The sequence below is a fragment of the Syngnathoides biaculeatus genome, chromosome 17, assembly GCF_019802595.1.
Source record: "Syngnathoides biaculeatus isolate LvHL_M chromosome 17, ASM1980259v1, whole genome shotgun sequence".
NCBI lineage: Eukaryota > Metazoa > Chordata > Actinopteri > Syngnathiformes > Syngnathidae > Syngnathoides > Syngnathoides biaculeatus.
The window spans coordinates 3,228,431-3,252,001 of NC_084656.1; the positions used below are offsets into that span (position 1 = coordinate 3,228,431).

General features: G+C 44.0%; 1 protein-coding gene across 3 annotated transcripts in view; it reads left to right on the plus strand.

Annotated features, from left to right (window-relative positions):
• The window catches only part of pip5kl1 (phosphatidylinositol-4-phosphate 5-kinase-like 1), an 88,429-nt gene that overhangs the window by 17,246 nt on the left and 47,612 nt on the right, over positions 1-23,571 (plus strand). For 2 of the 3 annotated variants that reach the window (XM_061801695.1, XM_061801694.1), the window contains exon 2: positions 8,117-8,317. In XM_061801695.1, the coding sequence (XP_061657679.1) occupies positions 8,117-8,317 (201 nt within the window). The remainder of the gene's footprint in view (positions 1-8,116; positions 8,318-23,571) is intronic. The other variant, XM_061801696.1, reaches the window with a different exon arrangement.

The window sequence follows — 23,571 nt, forward strand, 5'->3', positions numbered from 1 at the left end:
GCACAGTCAGTGGGTGATGGAGAACAATGTGAAATGTTTTCTGAATCACTCTGACTAGAGCAGATGCGAAAGCAGCACATATTGGATGTCTTTGCTCGTATTTTTCCAATGGAGTGGATGCATACAGACAGACTTGTCGACTTCCTCCTTCCCCCTTCTGATAAAAGGCAGCAGACAAACTGCTGACCTTTTCAGATGCGTCTAGATAAAACATGCGGTTGTAATCAGGAATCGCAAGAGCCGCAGCAGTGGAAAGATTCTGTTTCAAGGAAATGAAGGAGGTATCTGCTTCCGTGGTCCAACAAAGAATATTAGAAAGGTTCCGCATACCCGGGTCATTTACCATCTGTCGGAGCAGGTAAGTAAGTTCAGCAAAGTCTGGAACATGATGTCTGGAGTAGTTGCAAAGAACAAGAAAGGCCAGCATAGTTTTGACATTCATTGGTTTTGGGTGATGAAGTATGTCGTCTTTGTGAGAGGGAGACATTCCTGTGCCGTAGCGTGAGATCAGTCGTCCGAGAAAGGAAACCTGTGGTCGGGCAATCTGAAGTTTGGACTTGGAACACTTCAGGCCAACAGAGGCCAAATGAGAGAGCAAATACCTGGTTGCTTCAAGACAAGAAGTTTCAGATGGACCTGCCAGCAAGAGGTCATCCACATACTGCACCAGGAGAACTCCATTAGGCAATTCAAGCGGAGACAGCAACTGACGAAGACAGTTGTTGAAGAGTCCGGGGGAAAGGACAAAACCTTGAGGCAGGCGATTGTAGGAGTAACAAACACCATTCCAAGTGAAAGCAAAAAATTGCCTCATTGAAGGATGGAGAGGAATGCAAAAGAAAGCATTAGCCAAGTCAATGCAAGTGAAATGAGTGTGGGCTGATGTAATTTGGGACAGTGTTGCGTGAGGGTTCGGGACTGGCAAAGTGGGAGTTAAAACAGCCGCATTAATTGCTCGCAGGTCATGGACCATGCGAAACTCTTCAGTGTCTTTCTTTTCAACGGGTAAAATTGGTGTGTTCTAATCAGATTCAGGAATTTCACATAACACCCCTGCATTGAGCAGGCCGTCAATTGTGTCCAAAATGCCAACCATCCCAGCCTCTTTTACATAGTATTGGGGAACATATATTCGTCCTGGTTTCATCAGAAACTCAACAGGTGAGACATTGCAGAGACCAACATCAGTGGGATTCGTGGACCACAGCGATGCAGGAAGGGAATCAAGAAGCTGACCAGCAAAGTCGCTGTCGGTTGTTTCACGTCCATGGTGCCTATCCAGAAGCTGGTGCTCCAAAGCAGAAGTTGACAAAAATGTGTTAGACTGAATCCAATAAGCATCAAGTGATGAGGAATAGAGCAATTAAGAGTGAAATGAATTTTGCCAATCTGTGGCATGTGTGCATGTCAGGACAAACGGACCAAGATCCTTTGCTGTGTGCTGAGGCGAAACCATCAAGGAGACATGTAGGTGACAAGGAGGCATAGAAGGATCCAGAGGATCCGCCATCTTATACCTTTCGAGTTGTTCTGGAGTCAAGAACACCGAGAAGCCTACACCTGGTTTGCCCACAAACAAATCACCCATGTTCAATTCCCATATGTTGTCATAAATGTCCTGAAATGCCTCGCTATAGATCTCTTCTCCTGATCTGTCATAGTACAAAGTGCAATGCATACAATCAGTTACAATATCATAAGATCTGAGATTACGGACCCAAGGTGACCAGAGAGTCCAAAAGTGCTCAGCCTCGAGCCAACCACTGGAGTCAATATCCACTCTTGCCCAATAGATGTCGGCAGTGGCGCATGCAACAGAGCGTTGTTCAACAAGCGGAAACTGGGAGGTGGCACCGGAGGCAGAGGCGGTAGAGCAGCAGTACGTGTTACCATCCGGAAATTCTAGGATAAGTCCATTAGGGCTCCATTTGATGAGAGGGCACGTGCCGATGAGGAGATCTCTGCCCAAAGGATTGACTGGGCAGTTAGGTGCAAACACAAAAGAATGCAAAAAAGTCCGTGAAAAAAATTGAACATTCACTGGAGTTGTCAATTGCAGGGCACTTTATTCACCCTTGAATATGACAAGTGAGATGGTTTTCCTGGTAAGAGAGGTATCAGGTGGCAGACGTTCTTGCAGAAGGTCTCTAATGTGTTATGTAACAGAAGAGTCTTTGCTAGGATGAAGGGCAAAGTTTATAAAACAGTGGTGAGGGTAGCCATGATGTACGGATTAGAGACTGTGGCACTGAAGAAAATCAGGAAGCAGAACTGGAGGTGGCAGAAATGAAGATGTTGAGGTTCTCGCTCGGAGTGAGCTTGTTGGATAGGATTAGAAATGAGCTAATAAGAGGCACGGCCAAAGTTGGATGTTTTGGAGACTAGGTTCGAGAGAGCAAACTTTGATGGTTTGGACATGTCCAGAGGCGAGAGAGTGAGTATATTTTAGGGTCCTGAGGATGGAGCTGCCAGGCAAAAGAGCGAGAGGGAGACCAATGAAAAGGTTGATGGATGTTGTGAGAGAGGACATGAGGACAGTGGGTGTTAGAGAAAGGACGAGATAGGCTTAGATGGAAAAAAATGACACGCTGTGGCGACCCCTAACGGGACAAGCCGAAAGGAAAAGAAGTGATTTCCAAAAGAAATCAGAGTATCGAGATAGCTACACTGGAGTGAAAAATATTTGCCCCCTCCTGATTTCAGTATTTTTTTTCCTTATCACAAAGGTTTCAAATCATCAAACCAATTTTAATATCACTCAGAGACAACCCAAGGAAGTACAAATTGCAGTTTTCAAATGACAATTCAAATTATTAAGGCACAAATAAATCCAAGCCTTCTGACCCTCTAAAAAAATAATTGTCCCCTGAATCTAATAGGTTGTGCCACCCTAGGCAGCAATAACTGAAATCAAGAGTTTACGATAATTGGTGAGGATTCTTTCACATTGCTCTGGAGGAATTATGTGCCACTTTTTTTGTTGTTATTTCAACTCTGCCATATTGGAGGGATTTCTATCATGTCTGTCATATCATATTTGTTTAAGGTCACACCACAGCATCTCAATAGGATTTAAATCCAGACTTTGACCTGGCCACTCCAAAACCTTCATTTTTTTTTTTTTTAACCATTCAGAGGTGGACTTTCCGGTGTCTTTCAGATCATTGTCCTGCTGCATGATCCAAGAGCTGTAGAGTTTCAGGGCACGAACTGATAGCCACACTTTTTCCTTCATTATTTTCTGGTACACCGCTAAATTCTTTGTTCCATCAATCACAGCAGGCTTGTCTTGTTCCCGAGGCAGCAATGGATCCCCAGACCATCACCATACTTCACTTTTGGCATAACGGTCTGTCCACTCCTGAGAAGGTTTGCCACAATTCCCAGTTTTCTCAATTTGTGGATAATGGCTCTGACAATGGTTTGCTGGTGCCTCAAAGCCTTGGAAATGACTTTGTAACCTTTTCCAGACTCACCTTTCCCTAATGTGTGGTTCGTCACAGTGACTTTGTGATTTAACAAAGCAGGGGGGAGCAATTCATTTTGCACAGAGGGTTAGAAAAGTTTGGATTCTTTTTTGTGCCTAAATAAATTGAATTTTCATTTGAAAACTGCATTTTCTATTTACTTTGGTTATCTCTGAGTAATATTAAAATTGGTTTTATGGTTTGAAACATTTGTTTGTGATATGCAACAAGAAATTAGAATTGGGGCACTGTATTGTCTCTCAAAATAATCTAAAAATATTGCGATGTTGGTTGTAGACTATATTGTGCATCCCATCATTCATCATAAAAGCTACAAAACAAAACCACAAAAATTTTACACATGCAGAAATGTATAGTTGCATGAACTGCAGAGCCTTGACAAGGTCCTCTGCCTGACCACTGCCTTCAGTGTTCAGGCTTTGTCCACCCACAGACCTTGCTGTTTTTTTTTCAGCTTCTTAACATTTTTTTTCAAGGCACTGCTGCATAAATGCCAACTCAGATGGGCAGTATGAAAATGGCTAGTGGTTAAAGTGACTACTCCCTGCTCTCGTATAGTGCAGACGCTTTTTTGCCTTGCTCTGCTTGCTTTTGCCTCTGTTTACATTTTTTTTTCTTGCTGATGAGCTTGAATTTCTAAAAAAATAAAAATGAAAAAATTGAAGCAGTGATTCATAGATACTTTCACACCTGTTGGACTGTATATTTTTTGTTGTACATAGTTGTTGCCATATTCCAATAGGCACCTAGGCACCTCTCCTCCCAAAAACAATCAGAGGTGGCGCTGAGCAAGCGAGCAGGAATGCCAAATACATCTGGACAGTTTTCAGTTTTTTCTGGGAGTGAAGCTAACGCTAGGTAGAGTGGTGGCACTGAGTGAGCAAGCCGGAACACCAAACTTGGTAGATACCAAGAGTGAGGGATGCAGTCAAGCTGAAGGAGTCCTATTGGTTATTTTTGGCCTGTGGGACTCTCAAGGCAGCTCATAGGTACTGACTGGCCAAGCGGAATGCTGCTTCTGTGGTCACTGAGGCAAAAACCCGGTTATGGGAGGAGTTCGGTGAGGCCATGGAAATTCAGGTCCACTGTCCGGCGTCTCAGGACAGGGAAGCAGTGCACCGTCAACACTGTGTAGAATCGATGGGGCACTGCAGACCTCAACTTGGGATGTGAGTCGGTGGGGAGAATACTTCGAAGAGCTCCTCAATTCCACCATCATGCTTTGCCATGTGGAAGCTGAGTCTGGGTTCTCTGAGGGTCTCTTCTATCTCGGGTCACAGAGGTGGTTAAAAAAACTCCTTGGTGGCAAGTCCCCGGGGGTGGATGAGATTCTCGCAGAGTTCCTAAAGGCTCTGGATATTGTGGGGCTGTTGTGGTTGACACGCCTCTGCAATTTAGCGTGGACATCGGGGACAGTCCTCTGGATTGGCAGACAGGGGTGGTGTTCTCCTTTTTTAAGAAGGGTGACTGGAGGGTGTGTTCTAACCATTGGGGGATGACACTCCTCATCCTCCCCGGAAAAGTCTATTCAGGGGTGCTGGAGAGGGGGGTCCGTCGAGAAGTTGGATCTCAGATCCAGCAGGACCAATGTGGTTGTTGTCCTGGCCGTCGAACAGTGGACAAGCACTACACCCTCAGCAGGCTCCTCAAGGGTGCATGGGAATTCGCCCAACCAGTCTACATTTTTTGTTTGGCCGTGTCCCTTGGGGAGTTCTGTGGGGGGTTCTTCGGGAGTATGGGGTACTGAACCTCCTTATATGGGCTGTACGACCGTTGTCAGAGTTTGGTCCGCATTTGTTTCCGGTGAGAGTTGGACTCCGCCAAGGCCGCCCTTTGTCATCGATTTTGTTTATAACTTTTATGGGCAGAATTTCTAGGCGTAGAGGGTGACCAGTTTGGTGGCCTCAGTATCGCAACTCTGCTCTTTGCAGTTGATCTGGTTCTGTTGGCTTCATCAAACCGTGATCTCCAATGCTCACTCGAGCAGTTCACAGCCGAGTATGAAGCAGATGGGATGAGAATCAGCTCCTCCAAATCTGAGACCCTGGTCCTCAGTCGGAAAAGGGTGGCGTACCCTCTCCAGGTCAGGGATGAGATCCTGCCATAAGTGGAGGAGTTCAAGTATCTTGGGGTCTTGTTCACGAGTGAGGGAAGAATGGAGCAGTAGATCGACAGACGGATCAGTGTAGCGTCTGCAGTGATACGGACTTTGTATCGGTACGTTGTGGTAAAGAGAGTGCTAAGTCAAAAAGCAAAGCTCTCAATTTACCAGTCAATCTACATTCTTACCCTCACCTATGGGCACGAGCTGTGGGTCGTGACCAAAAGAACAAGATCCCGGATACAAATGGCCAAAATGAGTTTCCTCTGCAGGGTGTACGGGCTCTCCCTTAGAGCTAGGGTGAGAAGTTTGGTCATCCGGGAGGTTCTCAGTGTTGAGCCGCTGCTCCTCGGCACTGAGAGGCACTGGATGAGGTAGCTGGGGCGTCTGATCCTGATGCCTCCCAGATGCCTCCCAGGTGAGGTGTTCCGGGCATGTTCCACCGGAAAGAGACCCCAGGGACAACCCAGGACATGCTGGAGAGACTATGTCTCTTAGCTTTCCTGGGAACACCTCGGGATCCATCCGGAAGAGCTGGAAGAAGTGGGGGGGGGGGGATCTGGGTATCCCTGCTGAAGCTACTTTCCCCACGACCCGACCCGGTGAAGCGGTAGAAAATGGATGCATGAATGGATGGACCTAATTAAATGAAGATTAGCAAAGGAATTTGTTCCACATTTTTATGCAAATCACAGTTTTTATGGATAAGGGTGCAAAATGATTGGAAATGGGACATTTCAACAAAATCATTGTCCTGTTAATTTGTGTGATTTGTTGAACAAATGAACTCATTAAAAAAATAAGTTATATATTGCATGTTAAGCAAGTGTGTACATTGTTGTAAAAGACAAGCTGTTAAAAAGTCACCCTTTGACCTGCTGGTGTCTCTTGAGTCCCAAGATCCTTCCTTCCAGTGATATAAAACTGCATTGTAGCCACTGGTAACAAATCTCAGGCTACTCAGAAATACATGAAGACTCATTTATTAAATTATTAAACTATTTTCTTAGGAATGCTGTGCTACTTTGCATGGTCCAAATGGCTGGACTTCTCCATAGTTAGGGGATGGACACCAATGTCTTAACAAGGCTGCATTGTCTGCCAGGGAGTAGAAAAATAATGTTTTGGGCCACTGTAAGAGTCACATTTACTTAATACAATAACCATGTTGAAAAAAACAACTAACATGGTGGTTGTTCAAAGAATATAGTGCTTTTCTGAGCTTCTCTTTCACACCTCTATAAGACATAACCCCATTATCTTTACTAAGGATGGACTATGCTCTATTTGACTCAAATTACTGTTTTCTTTTCCAAGGAAGATGGTCTTGTGTGATGTTTTCTTCTGATTTAATCAATCAGGAGATACCCCCACCACAAACATAGTAGATGAACATAATTTAATCAGTCAATAACTATAAATCGAATGGCATGTCTATGAAACTTTATGTAAGAATATACAAATAATATCTTATTGTACATATCTGCATTTCCATTATCTTCAATAGGGAGTGAGATTGTAGTCTGCAAAATATGTGGCTTCTAACTGATCATTTCCTGCCATTGTATTAGAAGAACGAACCATCCATCCATCCATCCATCTTCTACCACTTTGGTGTGTAGGGTTGCAAGGGCAGTAGCTTTAGCAGGGATGCCCAGACTTCCATTTCCCCAGCCACTTCATGGAGCTCTTCCGAAGGGATCCCAAGGCGTTCCCAGGCCAGCTGAAAGAAATAATCTCTCCAGCATGTCCTGGGTCATCCCCGGGATTTCTTTCTGAGTGACATGCCCGGAACACCTCACCAGGGAGGTGTCCAGGAGGCAGCTAGATCAGATGCCCCGGCCACCTCATCTGGCTCCTCTCAATGGGGAGGAGCAGCGGTTCGACACTAACCCCGTCCCGGATGACCGATCTTGTCGCTCTATCTCTAAGGGAGAGTTCGGACAGCCTGTGGAGGAAACTTATTTCGTTTGCTTGTGCTCTAAGGACTCCAAAAAGAAGTACACTGAAATGTTTGATGCAAAGGCACAAGCATTTCTGATGACCCCCATCTCGGCAAGGGAAACCTGGATCCATTTCTGTATTCAATAACAGTATATTATACAGTATATAATATTTACAATGTGACTTGCTATCCTTCATTTTTGTCTTAGTTATTGTTCAAGTTGTTACAGTACACTGCATGATTTTACAGTTTTTCCTGCCTTTTTCAAGGTATAGTTGAAACTATGGAACCAGGTAAATATGTTATCAAGAACTGTGGTGCTTGGAGATGTATTATTCTATTAACCCGAGCACATAAATTATCCCTCTGTTGTGGTTGCAATAGTTAATTTATTAAAGACACAACTAACAGTCAACTGTCTTTTGTGTTTGTCACTAGCCTTGATGCCTTATTTCCTTTTGTCATATTACATTTCTCCAACCGACAGTAAATCTGGAAATGTTAAAATTATTTCCATCACTGTGCAATGTTTTCATGGTCCATGGTGTTCTCATGATTACTTGTTTGTTATTTTTATGTCAGATGCAGAGGTCAGTGGCTTCGTGTGGCCTTGGAAAGCACTCCGGCACACTAAGAAGAAAAAGATGGGGAGGTTTGAGACGGCGGTGGGAGCTTCTGGGCTTATTTGAAATTGATCAGCACCACGAATTCTACAGCCTGACTTGCATGATGAAGGAGGGATTGTCTACATCAATCCAAACCACTGCTGATCATGCATCTAAAGTGAGTATGAGTTAGTTGATTATGCATATCAGGAAGTAAAGATGTGAATTCTACGTAGACAGTAGATGGCATTTATTCGCATTAACACATGATGACGGTGTGTGTGAGTGTGAATGGTCTATATACCTTATTGTTGACTGCCAACCTATCTATAATGTAGTCCTCAGTTCACATGAAGTTAGCTGAGCATGATAAGTTGTATAGAAAGTTGTCTAGGGCTTTTCGCACCTGGTAGGATCAATTTGGGCAAAGAGGTCGGAGGTGAGTGACCAGACAAAGCCGGTTGGGTGTGTAGAAGCCGTGGCAGTCGAACCCAGGGACCTTGGCATTCTGATTCTCCGACTACAGAAACTGGGTCTGGGAATGTGGAAGTCACATGTCTGACAGAGAAGGAGGCCAAGCTAATGTGCGAGGTTGACAAGTTCAGACTATAATTGGGTTCACCTCCACACGCAGTTTGGGCTGAACTACCATTCCTCTTGAGAGGGGTGTGACTTAGGTCCCTGTTGTGGCGGTAGTCTCCAGACGTCTTGGTGGACACCAGAAGTAAGGGATGCCGTCAAGCAGAAGAAAGAGTTCAATTGGGTCTTTATGGCCTGTGGGGATTTGGTGGAACTCCGGAGGTGCTGACTGACCAAGCGAAATGGAGTTTTGATGGTCGCTGAGGCAAAAACTAAAAAAGGAGTTGGTGAAAAATGTAAAACAACTTCTGGATTAGTAATGAAATTCCAGCATCTGAGGAGGGGAAAGCAGTCAAGTGTTAACACTGTGGATAGTGAGGACCTGCGACTGACCTCAACTGAGTCAGTGGGTCGTATACTTCGAAGACCTCATTAATTCCACCAACACACCTTCCCATGAGGAAGCGGAGTCTGGAGACTCTGTGGTGGGTTCTTCAATCTCTGGGATTGAGGTCACGAGGTAGTGAAACAGCTCCTTGGTGGCAAGTGACTGCTAATGGCAACAGCTCTTGCTTTCTTTATTGTTTGCGTCGATGGGCTTTTCCTTTAGATTGTACAGGAGGGTTGAAGCGCTTTGATGGTACGCATACTAATTTTTGTATAGGCTGAACAAAACCACATTTTTATCACAGCATTCATCAGATAATTTTTTATATAATTTTTTTTTATGGTAAATTTGCCTCCTGACAGACGTTCATCTGATTCCTTCATTTTGTGAGCCATAAACCACATAATGAAATGGTTAGCCAAGACGTCTCACATGTACATGTTGTTGGAAGACTCTTTTTCCTCTGCATAATCATTTAATTTCGGGTAGTGAGAATGTTGGTTATCCAAATACAGGCTGGAGACGATGAACAGTTTCTTTGACGCTTTTACTTACAGAATATTCGGGCACAAATGAGTTACAGACAATTGCTGTAGCAGATCACAAGGGACTTACAGCATTCTTATACTATCAAAAGGGCCTGCATCACAAAAGTATGAAAGGAAAATATCACAAAGAACATCACAAGAGATCCGCATCATAAAATAAAGAGCATCACAAGAGATCTGCATCATAATGACTAAACCAGTTCAAACTGGTAATAACTGTCAAATTCCTACGTCCTGGTCTCCAGTAAACAGTTCACCAAGGTTCACTGAAGGTTAACTGATGAGTTGGCATGCTTCAAACATCTGGTTACAATACAGTGTTTAACTGAGAGTATGAGTGAGTTCTACAGTCATGACTAAATATGAGCAGAAGACACACTTCAATGTTATCGGTGTTCCAGAAAATTGTGAACTGACAGACAAATGTTCTGCATGCATCAACATTCTTCACATGCTAAGCTTTATGGAAAAAAAATACTTTTTAAAAAAACTTTTTGTATACAGTATATACAGAACACATTTAATTTTTTTTGTCTAACTTTCTGAAATCAAATCAGACTAAACCTCTCTTGTTTCAGGTCAGTCAGACTTACCAAAATTACTTAATTTTGTTAAATGATCCAGCACTCCTGCAACCCTTGTGAAGATAAGTGCTTTGGAAAATGGCCAGAATAATGAGATAATTTCTTGGAGAATTTGTTTTCTTCAAGGTCTAAAGATTACATACATCTTCTTAGTATCAAGTAGCATTTCCGTTGAACTGGATGACTTTGTTAAAATGTTTTGTGTAACCTTCCACAAGCTTCTGACAGTACTCTGCTGGAATCCTGGCCCATTCCTCCTGACAGAACTGGTGTAACTGAGGCAGGTTTGTCAGTTGCCTTGCTTACACATGCCTTTTCAGATATGTACGCACATTTTTGATGGGATTCTGATCAACTGGACTTTGTGATGGTCGCTCCAAGACATTGACTTTATCATCAAGCCACTTTTTCAGTATTTTAGCGGTAACATGTCCTTTTGGAAGACTCATTTGTACCCAACTTTTAGCTTCCTGGCTGATGTCTTGAGATTTTGCCGTCACATCTCCATATAATGTTACTTCTTCATGATGTCATCTATTTTGTGAAGAGCTCCAATTCCTCCTGCAGCAACACAGCCCCGCAGCATGATCCTTCACAGTTGGTATGGTGTTCTCAGGTCTACAAGTTTCCCCCTTTTTCCTGCAGATGTAACATTAGTCGTTATGCCCAAACAGCTCCACTTTACTTTCATCAGACCACAGGAATTGTCTCCAGAAGTAAACACCTTTGTCTTGGTGTCTTTTTGCAAACAGAAGTGTGGCCTTTTTTTTTTTTTTTTTTTTTTTTTTGGTTTCTTTAGGAGTAATGACGTTGTTCTTGGTGAATGGCCTGTGGCTATAAATGTTTCCCTAATGTTTCATGGTGAAAACCATCAATGCTACATAAAACACAAACTCATGCTTTAGATATATCTGTCTCCACCACTTTTCACCTACTTCTGGCAGCTATAGTATTTTATCTGAAGGTTAACAAACTGGAGGTGACCAAACTGGAACTAACTGGAGTCTTTCACTTGTCTGTGTGTTAGTTGTCTGTACCTGGATTTTTTATTTCACTAAAATAAATGAGTCTTGCCAACAACATAATGACATTATCAGAAAACACTGGAAATGGATAGATATAAAAATAGCACTGTCACAAAAGAAAAAAATTGCACCAGGTTCGACTTTCAGTTTCACAGTTCCTTGGCTGGACTTTTGCTATCTAGAAAGAGTAGTTTGGTTTAGACTTGTTACACGCAGACACACGCACACACACACATAGATGGTATTATTGACATGTTTGTTTGAGGCTTAAACTGAGTACAGTGCTTTGTAAAATTATTTGGCCCCCTTGAACTTTTCAACCTTTTGCCACATTTCAGGCTTTAAACATAAAGATGTAAAATTATTTTTTAGTTTAGTATTTAGTTTTTATTTACATAATTATTTTTATTCAAAATTACAAGGGGGGCACAATTGTGAAGTGGAACAAAATTTATTGGATATTTACAAATTTTTTTAACAAAAACCTGAAAACTGGGGTGTGCAATATTATTCAGCCCCATTGCATTAATACTTTGTAGCGACACCTTTTGCTGCAATTTACAGCTGCAAGTCGCTTGGGGTATGTCTCTATCAGTTTTGCACATTGAGAGACTGAAATTCTTCTTTGCAAAACAGCTCGAGGTCAGTGAGGTTGTGTGGAGAGCGTTTGTGAACAGCAGTCTTTTGCTCTGCCCACAGATTCTCGATTGGATTCAGGTCTGCACTTTGACTTGGCAATTATAAAACCTGGATATGTTTATAGGCCAGATTTGTGCAGTGTAAAACTGATTGTTGTCTGATGGACAGACTCTCCCAGACTCAGCTGTAGATCTCTGCAGTTCATCCAGAGTGATTATGGGCCTTTTGACTACATCTCTGATCAGTCTTCTCCTTGTTCGAGGTGAAAGTTTTGAGGGACAGGTGGGTCTTGGTAGATTTGCAGTGGTCTGATATAATTGCTTGCACAGTGCTCCTTGAGATGTTTAAAGGTTGGGAAATCTTTTTGTATCCAAATCTGGCTTCAAACCTCTCCACAACAGTATCTTGGACCTGCCTGGTGTGTTCCTTGGTCTTCATGATGCTCTCTGCACTTACTTGTTGTTGAGTCTTGACAAAAAATGAAAATTTTGTTTATATTTGAAGCCTGAAGTGTGGCGAAAGGTTGAAAAGTTCAAGGGGGGGTGAATACTTTCACAAGGCACTGTATATTTGATAAAGTTTAGAGAAAAAAGTTTGATGCATCATTTGGAAACTGAAGCATATAGTTAATCAGCCAGGAAGAAAGCAGCAAGCACCGATTAGCAAGGGTTTGATTAGCCAGAGATGTTTTGTATTGTATTGTAGTTCACAACCATTAAAGCAGTCTTCTTTAATTACCCCGTGATAGACTGATGATCAGTCCAGGATGCACTGCCTTTTGCCCAAAGTCATGTGAGGTAAGATATCCTGTTACCTTGAACCAAATAAGCAGGGCAGTGTTCTCTCGTTTAGTGCGGGGTTTACGTTCCAAAAAATCACGCATCAAGTGAAATCCATGAAGCAGTTTTTTCATTTTATTTTGTCTTTGTTTTTCATTCATTGTATAGTTTTTCATTTACAGGATGTGTTTTTTTCAGGGTTTTAGTTGTTTTTCGTTTACAATATTTTTTATTTACATTTTTTTTATTTACAGTATATATTTTGTTGTTTTAAGGCTGTTGAACCCCTAAACACACCATTTATAAACTTTTCTCAGACAGGTATTTACATTTTCTCTCCTTTAAAGACTCAAAAAATGACACTTCTGTATTCTAGAATGAAACCAAAGATCAAAACATGTTTGGGGCCAAAACATTTATTTTAAAAATAAATGCATGAACATCCTTCCATCCATTTTCTTCAGCTTTTTTTTCCCGATAGAAAGAAAAATATTATTGTCTCAAGAAATAAATGTTATTTTAATGATCAATCTGAGGTTGGACACAAGAAATTATTAATAAAAACTCATTCGTAACTCAAAGTTCCTCTGGCAGGGCCTTTTGCTCCTGGTGCGGCTCTGTTGTAGCGTCTTTTTTTGCTGAAGCACCTTAGTGTAAGAGTGTGAAAAACATAGCTATGGTTGTTGGCACACTTTTTTCTTTTTGACGAGAATATTCTTATAAACAGATATGCCGGCTTTGATTATGTTTGTGAACTGACCTGGTACCCGGTACTTAGAGTGGACCGTCGCAGAAGCTACAATAAGTAGATCAAAGCAACCTGTTTTGATTCAGTATATTTACTACTTTTCAAATGTCTGCAGCCTTTGTCAACATGTTCAATGACTACATCTATTACATTAGTAAGTAGTACTGTACTTTATGTAATGAGAGCATCATATACTGTACGCTGTCACATTTGTATTTGCATTGTTGGGCAAAGGGTTCCATAATTGCAAGCGGACATGAAACGGGAATTGTCCCACCATGTTTTTTTGTTCCCAAGGAAAAAAACTGGATGGGTTTCAAATGAATTTCGTCATGTTGAGATTTTAAGTTGTTGTTTTTTACTCCAGCCAACTCCAGCTCAGCATTCAATACAATTATCCCAAGAATACTGATCTAGAAATTGGATAAACTGTGGCTCAACAGTTCAATGTGCAAGTGGCTGCTGGCTGACAATTGTAGTAGGTCTCATCACCCACAGATGAGACAGACCACTGCAGTGAGGTGAGCCAGCTGGCTGGATGGTGCACAGACACCAATTTCTCCTTAAATGTGGGGGGAAAAACAAGGATATTGTTGTGGAATTCAGGAGAGTGCAGTCACAGCATGATCCCCTCAACATAAACAGTGATGCAGTGGAGAGAGTGCACAGCACCAAGTTCCTCGGAATGCACATCACTGAGAACCTCTCCCGGAACAGCAACACCTCATCAATTGCCTGCCAGACCAGAAACCAGCATAGATGTGTCAGCACCTGGCATGGCACCCGCCCCACCATACCTGGTGCCAGTCCTCCTGGGGACCCTGAATAAAATGTGATTGTGCTCATTGTGCGGAGTATGTACAGTGTGAGTATTAAAAAATGTGCAATGTGTGTGTGTGAACTAAGAGGCTAGACTCTTTTGTCCCTGTCCGGTCGGCAGACCACAGAGAAGAGGGGGAAAGCCCCCCCATCCGATTGATAATTTGAACCCCCCAAAACCAACTGTACTGTAGTGAGGGAGAGAAGAGCGATACCATTATGGTCCGTGCTGGGGTGAGGAAAGAGGACACAGTGCCCGTGACACAGCAGCGCAGGCCCCAAATCCCACCCAGATACCAGGACAAGACCTTAGGGGCTGGAGAGAAGCCCCAGGACTGACATCCCCAGGAGGACAGCACTGATGTGACCGTACCAGGGAGGAGAAGGGGCGAACAGGCACAGGATCTACAGAGGCCAACCTCGGAGATCCAGAAGGAGTGAGTTAAAGTGCATACAAGTGACCCTATGGCATACTCAGGAGTCTTGAATCTATGGACAGTTTTATGTTTTGCGACTCCTGGTGGCATACCTTTTATAGAGCTATGGTGATTTCCAGTCAGCTACCATATCAGGTTTTAGAATGCCCAAACTATCGCTTTGTGACAATACAGCACCATCTGTTATTTGAGGGGGTAAATATTTGGGAGGGAGGTTGTTATTTCTTGAAGTGGCTGACAAATTGTGACATGACATCAGTAACGTGCAGGCCCCTAGTTGAAGAAATACTGTTTTTAAAACAAAGTGCCATTTCAATCCCTATAAAGCCTTGGCATGTTCATATTTTGATGCACTCATACCACTTTATCACACTGTGCACATTCACCTTCCAGCATGCTTAAAACTCAAGTGTCGTCAAACGGATGATTTTTGGTATATTATTAATGAAAAGCCACAGCCAATATGGGCCCATGTTTTTTCACCACAAAACATGATTTTGACGTATACAGCTTTTTGTAACTCCCGCCAAGAAAATCCTCTCGAGGGATTTGTTTTCGAGAAGAAGCAGGAAGTGACGTACAGGACAGAGGCGCCCCCTAGTGGACTCGTTTGTTTCCATTAGTTTTACCTCCGGGAAGGTAGCTCGTTGTTCCTTCGTGTTAGCCAAAATGCCGGCTCTTGCATTGCTGGACATTGCTTGAACACTCGGGAGAATGGAATTACCCTTCATAAGTTTGAAAGAGACCCTGTTCGTTGTGAAAAACGGATTGCACGGTTGCAGAGGACGAGAGCTTTGTGGGTTCCAAATAACACGTAGGTGTGTATACAGCTCCCCAAAAAAAAAAAAAAAATAGTTTGGGGCGGACCACGTAATCGGTCCCTCTCATAACGTAGCAAAAGATCCGCGTATGAAATGTGTTGATGTGCGCATACAACTACTAAAAAAAAAAATAGTGTGGGGCAGACCACGTAGTCGGTCTCTGTCATAACGTAACAAAAGATCCACGTATGAAATGTGTCGATGTACGCGTCGCCCAGCCAAGAATGTCTCGATAGTGTCCATCGAGTACTGCGGCAACTTTGAACATACCCCTTAAAGCAACATAGCTGGGGTCCACCTCCTCCTTATATGCCACCACGGGCGCCGAAACTCAGCCACACCAGCTGAGGCGCCGCGTTCGGCTCTGAAGAACCCAGCCGAGAATGCGTTACTCAGTCGCATGCTCTCATAAAGCGCTCCGGCTTGACTGTGACTAAAGCAGCACCGCTCGGCTCTGTTATAAACCACACTGGCCGGCTGCGAATAGCCGCGATGGTTCATCTCCGCCGCGGGAGTGGATCGGACGGGATGTGGTTTGGCTGTGATCAGATATCATCTGAATATGGCTCGAAACAATAGTGTAATATTGCCCTGAGGACTCGAACCAATAGTGTAATATTGCCCCAGTAACTTCACTCGCTTGTGTGGTGTTGTCCTTTTCGGAAAGAACTTCCGTGTCAGAAGGGGCGTCTGAAAAATGCGAATATCTCTGTTGTTTAGCTTCCGTAGTAGCAGGCACTGCGTGTTTTCAACGGCGGAACTGACGATGACGTCACGGACAGATGACACGACTAATATGGCGACCACTTGGATGTCGAGGGACACTCAGTTGCGCAACTTTGTGCATGGATGACGAGCTCTACGCCCACTTTTTTTTCCCATATAGACATTGAAGTGAATACCGTTATATGTATTTTTCATTACAATATCTATTTTAGAATGTTTATAGGGATGACACCCGGGCTTTAAACTATCTAATGCTTAAACTATCTTTTTTTATTTAGGGTAACAATGGCTTTTTGTGAATCATCCAAGAATTATGCTCCCAAGTGCATTTCATGTTTGATTGCATGGGAATGTTACCAGCTCCATACATTTTCCATACTTTCATCATTAGGGTGACAGGGATGTTGGAGCCTATCCCAGCTAACCCAGTCATTCGCATTCATTCTCTAAGCAGTGGTACCTATTAATCATGAGATGAATCGGTGTAGTATTATCATAATTCCTTTGAAAATATTTTCTTAATTAGGTTTGTCTCATGCCAGTCTTTATGCCCTTTCACCACATGTCTCTTGGACCATACTCTTTTTCATCTTTTTATCAAAAGTTCCCAAATAATTTTAACTACAACAACAATGAATGAAATTGACTCAAATTGATGGATAAAAATAGTGCTAAGAACGGATCTGGATATGATTCCACTCAAGAGCAAGTCCTTTGTGTGTAATGCAATTGCCATACCAGCAGTGCTGAACCAACAGTCATAAGGTCTGGTCAAAACACTGATGTGCTTTGCTACATCACAGCTAATCCCAGTAGTGTGCAGTGTGCTGACTCTGCAGAATGTTTCATGGTTGTCCTGTTTCTTGTCATACATTGTCCAAAAAATACAATACACACTCCGGGATCATACTGTGAACAATAGTGAGATATCTGTCAGAAAGGCACAAGAAAAGCATTGTTAAACAAGACAACAATGTCTGTACTTAGACTGAAAACAAAAGAGCTCTTCAGTATGCCCTAAAATTAATTGCAGTGGGGTTTTTTTTATTTAATGAAATGGTGCTACATCAAACACAATGAACATTAAAGCTTTGATGTACATTGTGCTTATCTGAACCCTTGAAGTAAAATTATGAAGGTTTAATACCACAGTTGTGACAAATGATCATTTTTCTGTTTTATTCCATCAATAAAATGTATGTTAACAAAAAAAAATGAATAAAAACCTATACATACACTGAAGGTGTGGTGTGTAGGTTGACTCTGGTAGTGGGTAGGAAGACTAAGAAGACCAAGGTAGAGCAGAGAATCAGGTGGTGGAAGTTGAGAAAGGAAGAATGTTGTGTGGCCTTCCGGAAAGAGGTTAGACAGGCTTTAGATGGACAGGAAGAACTCCCAGAAGACTGGAATATGACTACCACAGTATTCAGCGAGGCAGGCAGGAGAGTACTTGGGGTGCCTTCTGGTAGGAAAGGGGAGAACGAGACTTGGTGGTGGAACCCCAAAGTATAAGAAGTCATCCAGGGTAAGAGATTAGCGAAGAAGAAGTGGGACATGGAGAGGACTGAGGAGAGGCGTACGTAATACATTGAGATGAGTCGTTGGGAAAAGGTAGAGGTGGCAATGGTTAAACGAGGCATATGTACATGTACTCCAGGTTGGATATGAAAGAAGGAGAAAAGGAGCTCTACAGTCAGTCAGACAGAGGGATAGTGATGGGAAGGATGTGCAGCAAGTAAAGGTGATTAAAGATAGTGATGGAAATATGTTGACTGGTGCCAGTAGTGTACTAAGTAGATGGAAAGAGTACTTTGAGAAGTTAATGAATGAAGAAAATGGGAGAGAAGGTAGAGTAGAAGAGGCAAGCATGAGTGACCGGGAAGTGGCTTTGATTAGTAAGGGAGAAGTTAGAAAGGCACTGAACAAAACGGGAAATGGAAAGACAGTTGGTCCTGGTGACATACCAGTGGAGGTATGGAAGCAATTTGAAGAGGCGGCTGTGGAGTTTTTGACCAACTTATTCAATAGAATACTAGTGGGAGAGAAGATGCCAGAAGAATGGAGGAAAAGTGTGCTAGTCCCCATTTTTAAGAACAAAGGTGACGATCAGAACTGGAAACAACAGAGGAATAAAGATTACGAGCCACACAATGACGTTATGGGAAAGAGTAGTGGAGGCTTGACTCAGGAAAGAGTACCACAGATGCATTATTTGCCTTGACGATGCTCATGGAAAACTCTAGAGAAGGTCAGAAGGAGCTACATTGTATTTTTGTAGACCTAGAGAAAGCCTATGACAGAGTACCAAGTGAGGAACTGTGGTACTGCATGCGCAAGTCTGGTGTGGCCTTAGCCTTTGCTTCAGAAAATACTTCTTTTAAGTCAGAATAGCAGGGAGGCACTAGCGACAAGTCCAACTCCAGTTGCGAGTCCTGCGGTGCTACCGGAGCGACTGGCGAGTCCCCCTTCTCAGTGGGTGCGAGGCACGCAACGCCACATTCCGAGCCCCATGATTTGATTTGGCCGGAGGGCCAATCATTGAGGGGGTTATGCTGTTAGAGCCAGGGGCTTCCCAGAATGATGTCACTGTTCTGGGAGTCAAAGACAGGGAAGCTCAGGTATTCGGTGTGCGCGTCCTGGAATGTCATGTCCATCGTCTGTGTACTTGCCGTTCGCCGCATATGCGTGCCGGAGTCTTTGTGTCCTAAATGTTTCCAAGCCTAATAAGTTGACTACTCGCGGGTTCACGAGGTTCACGTCTGACCTGGAGTCGATGAACGCCGTAGCCATACATGAACGTCTGCCTGCAATTAGAGTAAAATGAAACGGGGACCGCGACGCATAGCCTGCGGTGTAATTTACACCTTGAGTGCACGTTGTGCGGGCTTGACAGGACAACGAGCCACGAGGTGGCCCAAACAGCAGCAATATTAACATCGACCCTCTCACTCGTTGCCACTCCTCGGGGGAGCCATTAACCCCCTTGACTTGCATGGGCTCCGTCTCAACAACCTGGACTGGTTGGACCAATGTCGTTGGTACAAGGTTCCGTCAGGCATCCCTCTGTAGTGTGTCGACCCTCCCCTGTATTGCGAGCCTCTGGTCGATCCTCAGGGCAAGGACGATGAGCGAGTCCAGGTTTGTGGGCAGTTCCACTGCGACGAGGCCGTCTTGAATCCCAGGCGAGAGCCCCTGAAAGAACGCATCGAGGAATGCTCCCTCGTTCCACTGTCTCTCTGCCACTCAGAGGCAGAACTCAATCGTGTAATCCGCAACTCTGTGTTGCCCCTGCCAGTACGAGATCAAAGAAGCCACCGCCTCACGTTCCGGGGATGCATAATGAAATACCTGCATCATAGCACCCATAAAGGAGGGCCAGGTGCGGCAGGTAACGGAACCGCCGCTTCGTTCGGCTGTGGCCCAGGCCTCTGCTCTCCCCGTCAGGCTGCTCGGGGCGGGAGAGTGGCGTACATTGGTCCGCTGGCCGTCACTGACCAGCAGGGCAATGGGCGCAGACGGACTTGGACTCGGGGTGACGGTAGCTGTTGTCAGACTGGCGTCGGTAGCACTGGACATGGACGTGAACCATGAATCCAGCTGAGCACATATCTCCTGTTACCTGTGACTAGTCACCTGGAGAGCGGCTTCCTGCTCAGCGATACGTCTGCCATGGATCTGCAGGGACTGACGGATCGTAGCTGAGTCGGCTGGGTCCATGCATGTTATGGCCAGATCGTTCTCTCACGACCAGAACACGGGGTTGGACCCAAATGCACGACTCAGGAGACGTAGAGGCAGTTCGGGAAATGTTTTTAGCTGTGGGCCTAACTGCTGCCGGTGTATGCTGTGTCGGGGACCGGCAGAACAATGACAATTATAAACCATTGACAAACACTTCTTCTTCTTCCTCTTCTTCCTCTTTTCCTTTCGGCTTGTCCCATTAGGGGTCGCCACAGCGTGTCATTTTTTTCCATCTAAGCCTATCTCGTGCATCTTCTCTAATATCCACTGTTCTCATGTCCTCTCTCACAACATCCATCAACCTTTTCATTGGTCTCCCTCTCGCTCTTTTGCCTGGCAGCTCCATCCTAAGCACCCTTCTACCAATATACTCACTCTCTCGCCTCTGAACATGTCCAAACCATCTAAGTCTGCTCTCTGTAACCTTGTCTCCAAAATGTCAAACTTTGGCTGTCCCTCTAATGAGCTCATTTGTAATCCTACCCAACCTGCTCACTCTGAGCGAGAACCTCAACATCTTAATTTCTGCTACCTCCAGTTCAGCTTCCTGTTGTTTTTTCAGTTCCACCATCTCTAATCCGTACATCATAGCCGTAGTCTCCCTACTGTTTTATAAACTTTGCCCTTCATCCTAGCGGAGACTCTTCTGTCACATAGAACACCAGACACCTTCCGCCATCTGTTCCACCCCGCTTGGACCCGTTTCTTCACTTCCTTACCACACTCTCCATTACTCTGTATTGTTGGCGCCAAATATTTGAAGTCGTCCACCCTCGCTATGTCTTTTCCTTGGAGCTTCACTCTTCCTCCTCCGCCCCTCACATTCATGCACATACATTCTGTTTTACTCCAGCTAATCTTTATTCCTCTCCTTTCCAGTGCGTGCCTCGATCTTTCTAATTGTTCCTCCGCCTCTTCCCTGTTTTCACTGCAGATCACAATATCGTCTGTAAACATCATGGTCCAGGTGAATTCGAATCTAACCTCATCTGTCAGCTCATTTGTTACGGCCGCAAACAGGAAGGGGCTCAGCGCCGATCCCGGATGCAGTCCCACCTCCACCTTAAATTCTTCTGAGACACCTATAGCACATCTCACCGCTGTTCTGCTGCCCTCATATATGTCCTGTACTATTCAAACATATTTCTTCATACCAGACTTGCACATGCAGTAGCACAGTTCCTCTCTTGGTACTCTGTAATAGGCTTTCTCTAGCTCTACAAAGACACACTGTAGCTCCTTCTCACATTCTCTGCACTTTTCTACGAGCATCCTCAAGGCAAACATCTGTGGGACTCTTTCTAGGTATGAAACCATACTGTTGCTCGCTTGCAGATACTTACTTCTGTAGTTTCCACAGCCCTGAACATCACCTTTGTTCTTAAAAATGGGGACTACCACACTTTTTCCTCCATTCTTCTGGCATCTTCTCTCCTGCTAGTATTCTATTGAATAAGTTGGTCAAAAACTCCACAGCCACCTCTTCAAATTGCTTCCATACTTCCACTGGTATGTCATCAGGACCAACTGTCTTTCCATTTTTCATTCTGCTCAGTGCATTTCTAACTTCCCCTTACTAATCATTACCACTTCCTGGTCATTCACGCTTGCATCTTCTACACTACCTTCTCCCCTATTTTATTCATTCATTAACTTCTCAAAGTACTCTTTACATCTACTTAGAACACTACTGGCACCAGTCAACATATTTCCATCGCTATCCTTTATCACCTTTACTTGTGACACATCCTTAATGCAGCCCTATGGGGGCACAAACCAGTGCATTCTGTAGGCCGGTCCCAAGCCCGGATAAATGCAGAGGTTGCGTCAGGAAAGGCATCCGGAGTAAAACAATGAGCGTTCATCTAAAGAATCCCATACCGGATCGGTCGTGGCCCGGGTTAACAATGCCCGCCCCGGCACTGCTAACTTGCAAGGCGTCGGTGGAAATTCAGCTACTGTGGGTCGAAGACAAAGAAGAGGAGGAAACCGGATCCATCGTCAGAAGAAAAAGAGGAATGCACAGAACCTGCAACTGAGTGTAGGGACTTTGAATGTTGGGACTATGACAGGAAAAGCTCAGGAGTTAGTTGACATGATGATTAGGAGAAAGGTTTATATTCTGTGCATCCAAGAGAGCAGGTGGAAAGGTAGTAAGGCTAGAAGTTTAGGAGCAGGGTTTAAATTATTCTACCACGGAGTAGATGGGAAGAGAAATGGAGTAGGGGTTATTTTAAAGGAAGAGCTGGCTAAGAATGTCTTGGAGGTGAAAAGAGTATCAGATCGAGTGATGAGACTAAAATTTGAAATTGAGGGTGTTATGTATAATGTGGTTAGCGGCTATGCCCCACAGGTAGGATGTGACCTAGAGTTGAAAGAGAAATTCTGGTAGGAACTAGATGAAGTAGTTCTGAGCATCCCAGACAGCGAGAGAGTTGTGATTGGTGCAGATTGTAATGGACATATTGGTAAAGGAAATAGGGGCGATGAAGAAGTGATGGGTAAGTACGGCATCCAGGAAAGGAACTTTGAGGGACAGATGGTGGTGGACTTTGCAAAAAGGATGGAGATGGCTGTAGTAAACACTTATTTCCAGAAGAGGGAGGAACATATAGTGACCTACAAGAGCGGAGGTAGAAGCACGCAGGTGGATTATATTTTGTGCAGACGATGTAATCTGAAGGAGGTTACTGACTGTAAAGTAGTGGTAGGGGAGAGTGTACCTCGACAGCATAGGATGGTAGTGTGTAGGATGACTCAGGTGGTGGGTAGGAAGATTAAGAAGACAAAGGTAGAGCAGAGAACCATATGGTGGAAGCTGAGAAAGGAAGAATGTTGTGCGGCCTTTCGGAAAGAGGTAAGACAGGCTCTCGATGGCCAGCAGAAGCTCCCGGAAGACTGGACAACGACAGCTAAGGTAATCAGAGAGACAGGCAGGAGAGTACTTGGTGTGTCTTTTGGTAGGAAAGGGGAGAATGAGACTTGGTGGTGGAACCCCAAAATACAAGGAGTCATACAAGGAAAGAGATTAGCGAAGAAGTGGGATACTGAGAGGACTGAGGAGAGGCGGAAGGAGTACATCGAGATGCGATGTAGGGCAAAGGTAGAGATGGCGAAGATGAAACAAGAGGCATAGGCATGTACATGAGGTTGGACACGAAAGAAAGAGAAAAGGATCTCTAGAGGTTGGCCAGACAGAGGGATAGAGATGGGAAGGATGTGCAGCAAGTGTGAATGACCGGGAAGTGGCATTGATTACTAAGGGGGAAGTCAGAAAGGCAGTACAAAGGATGAAAAATGGAAAGGCAGTTGGTCCTGATGACATGGTATGGAAGCAATTTGGAGAGATGGCTGTGGAGTTTTTGACCAACTTATTCAACAGAATACTAGCATGCGAAAAGATGCCTGACAAATGGAGGAAAAGTGTTCTAGTTCCCATTTTTAAGAACAAAGGGGATGTTCAGAACTGTGGAAACTACAGGGGAATAAAGATAATAAGCCATACAATGAAGTTATGAGAAAGAGTAGTGGAGGGTAGATTCGGGACAGAAGTATCTGTGAGCAACAGTATGGTTTCATGCCGAGAAAGAGTACCACA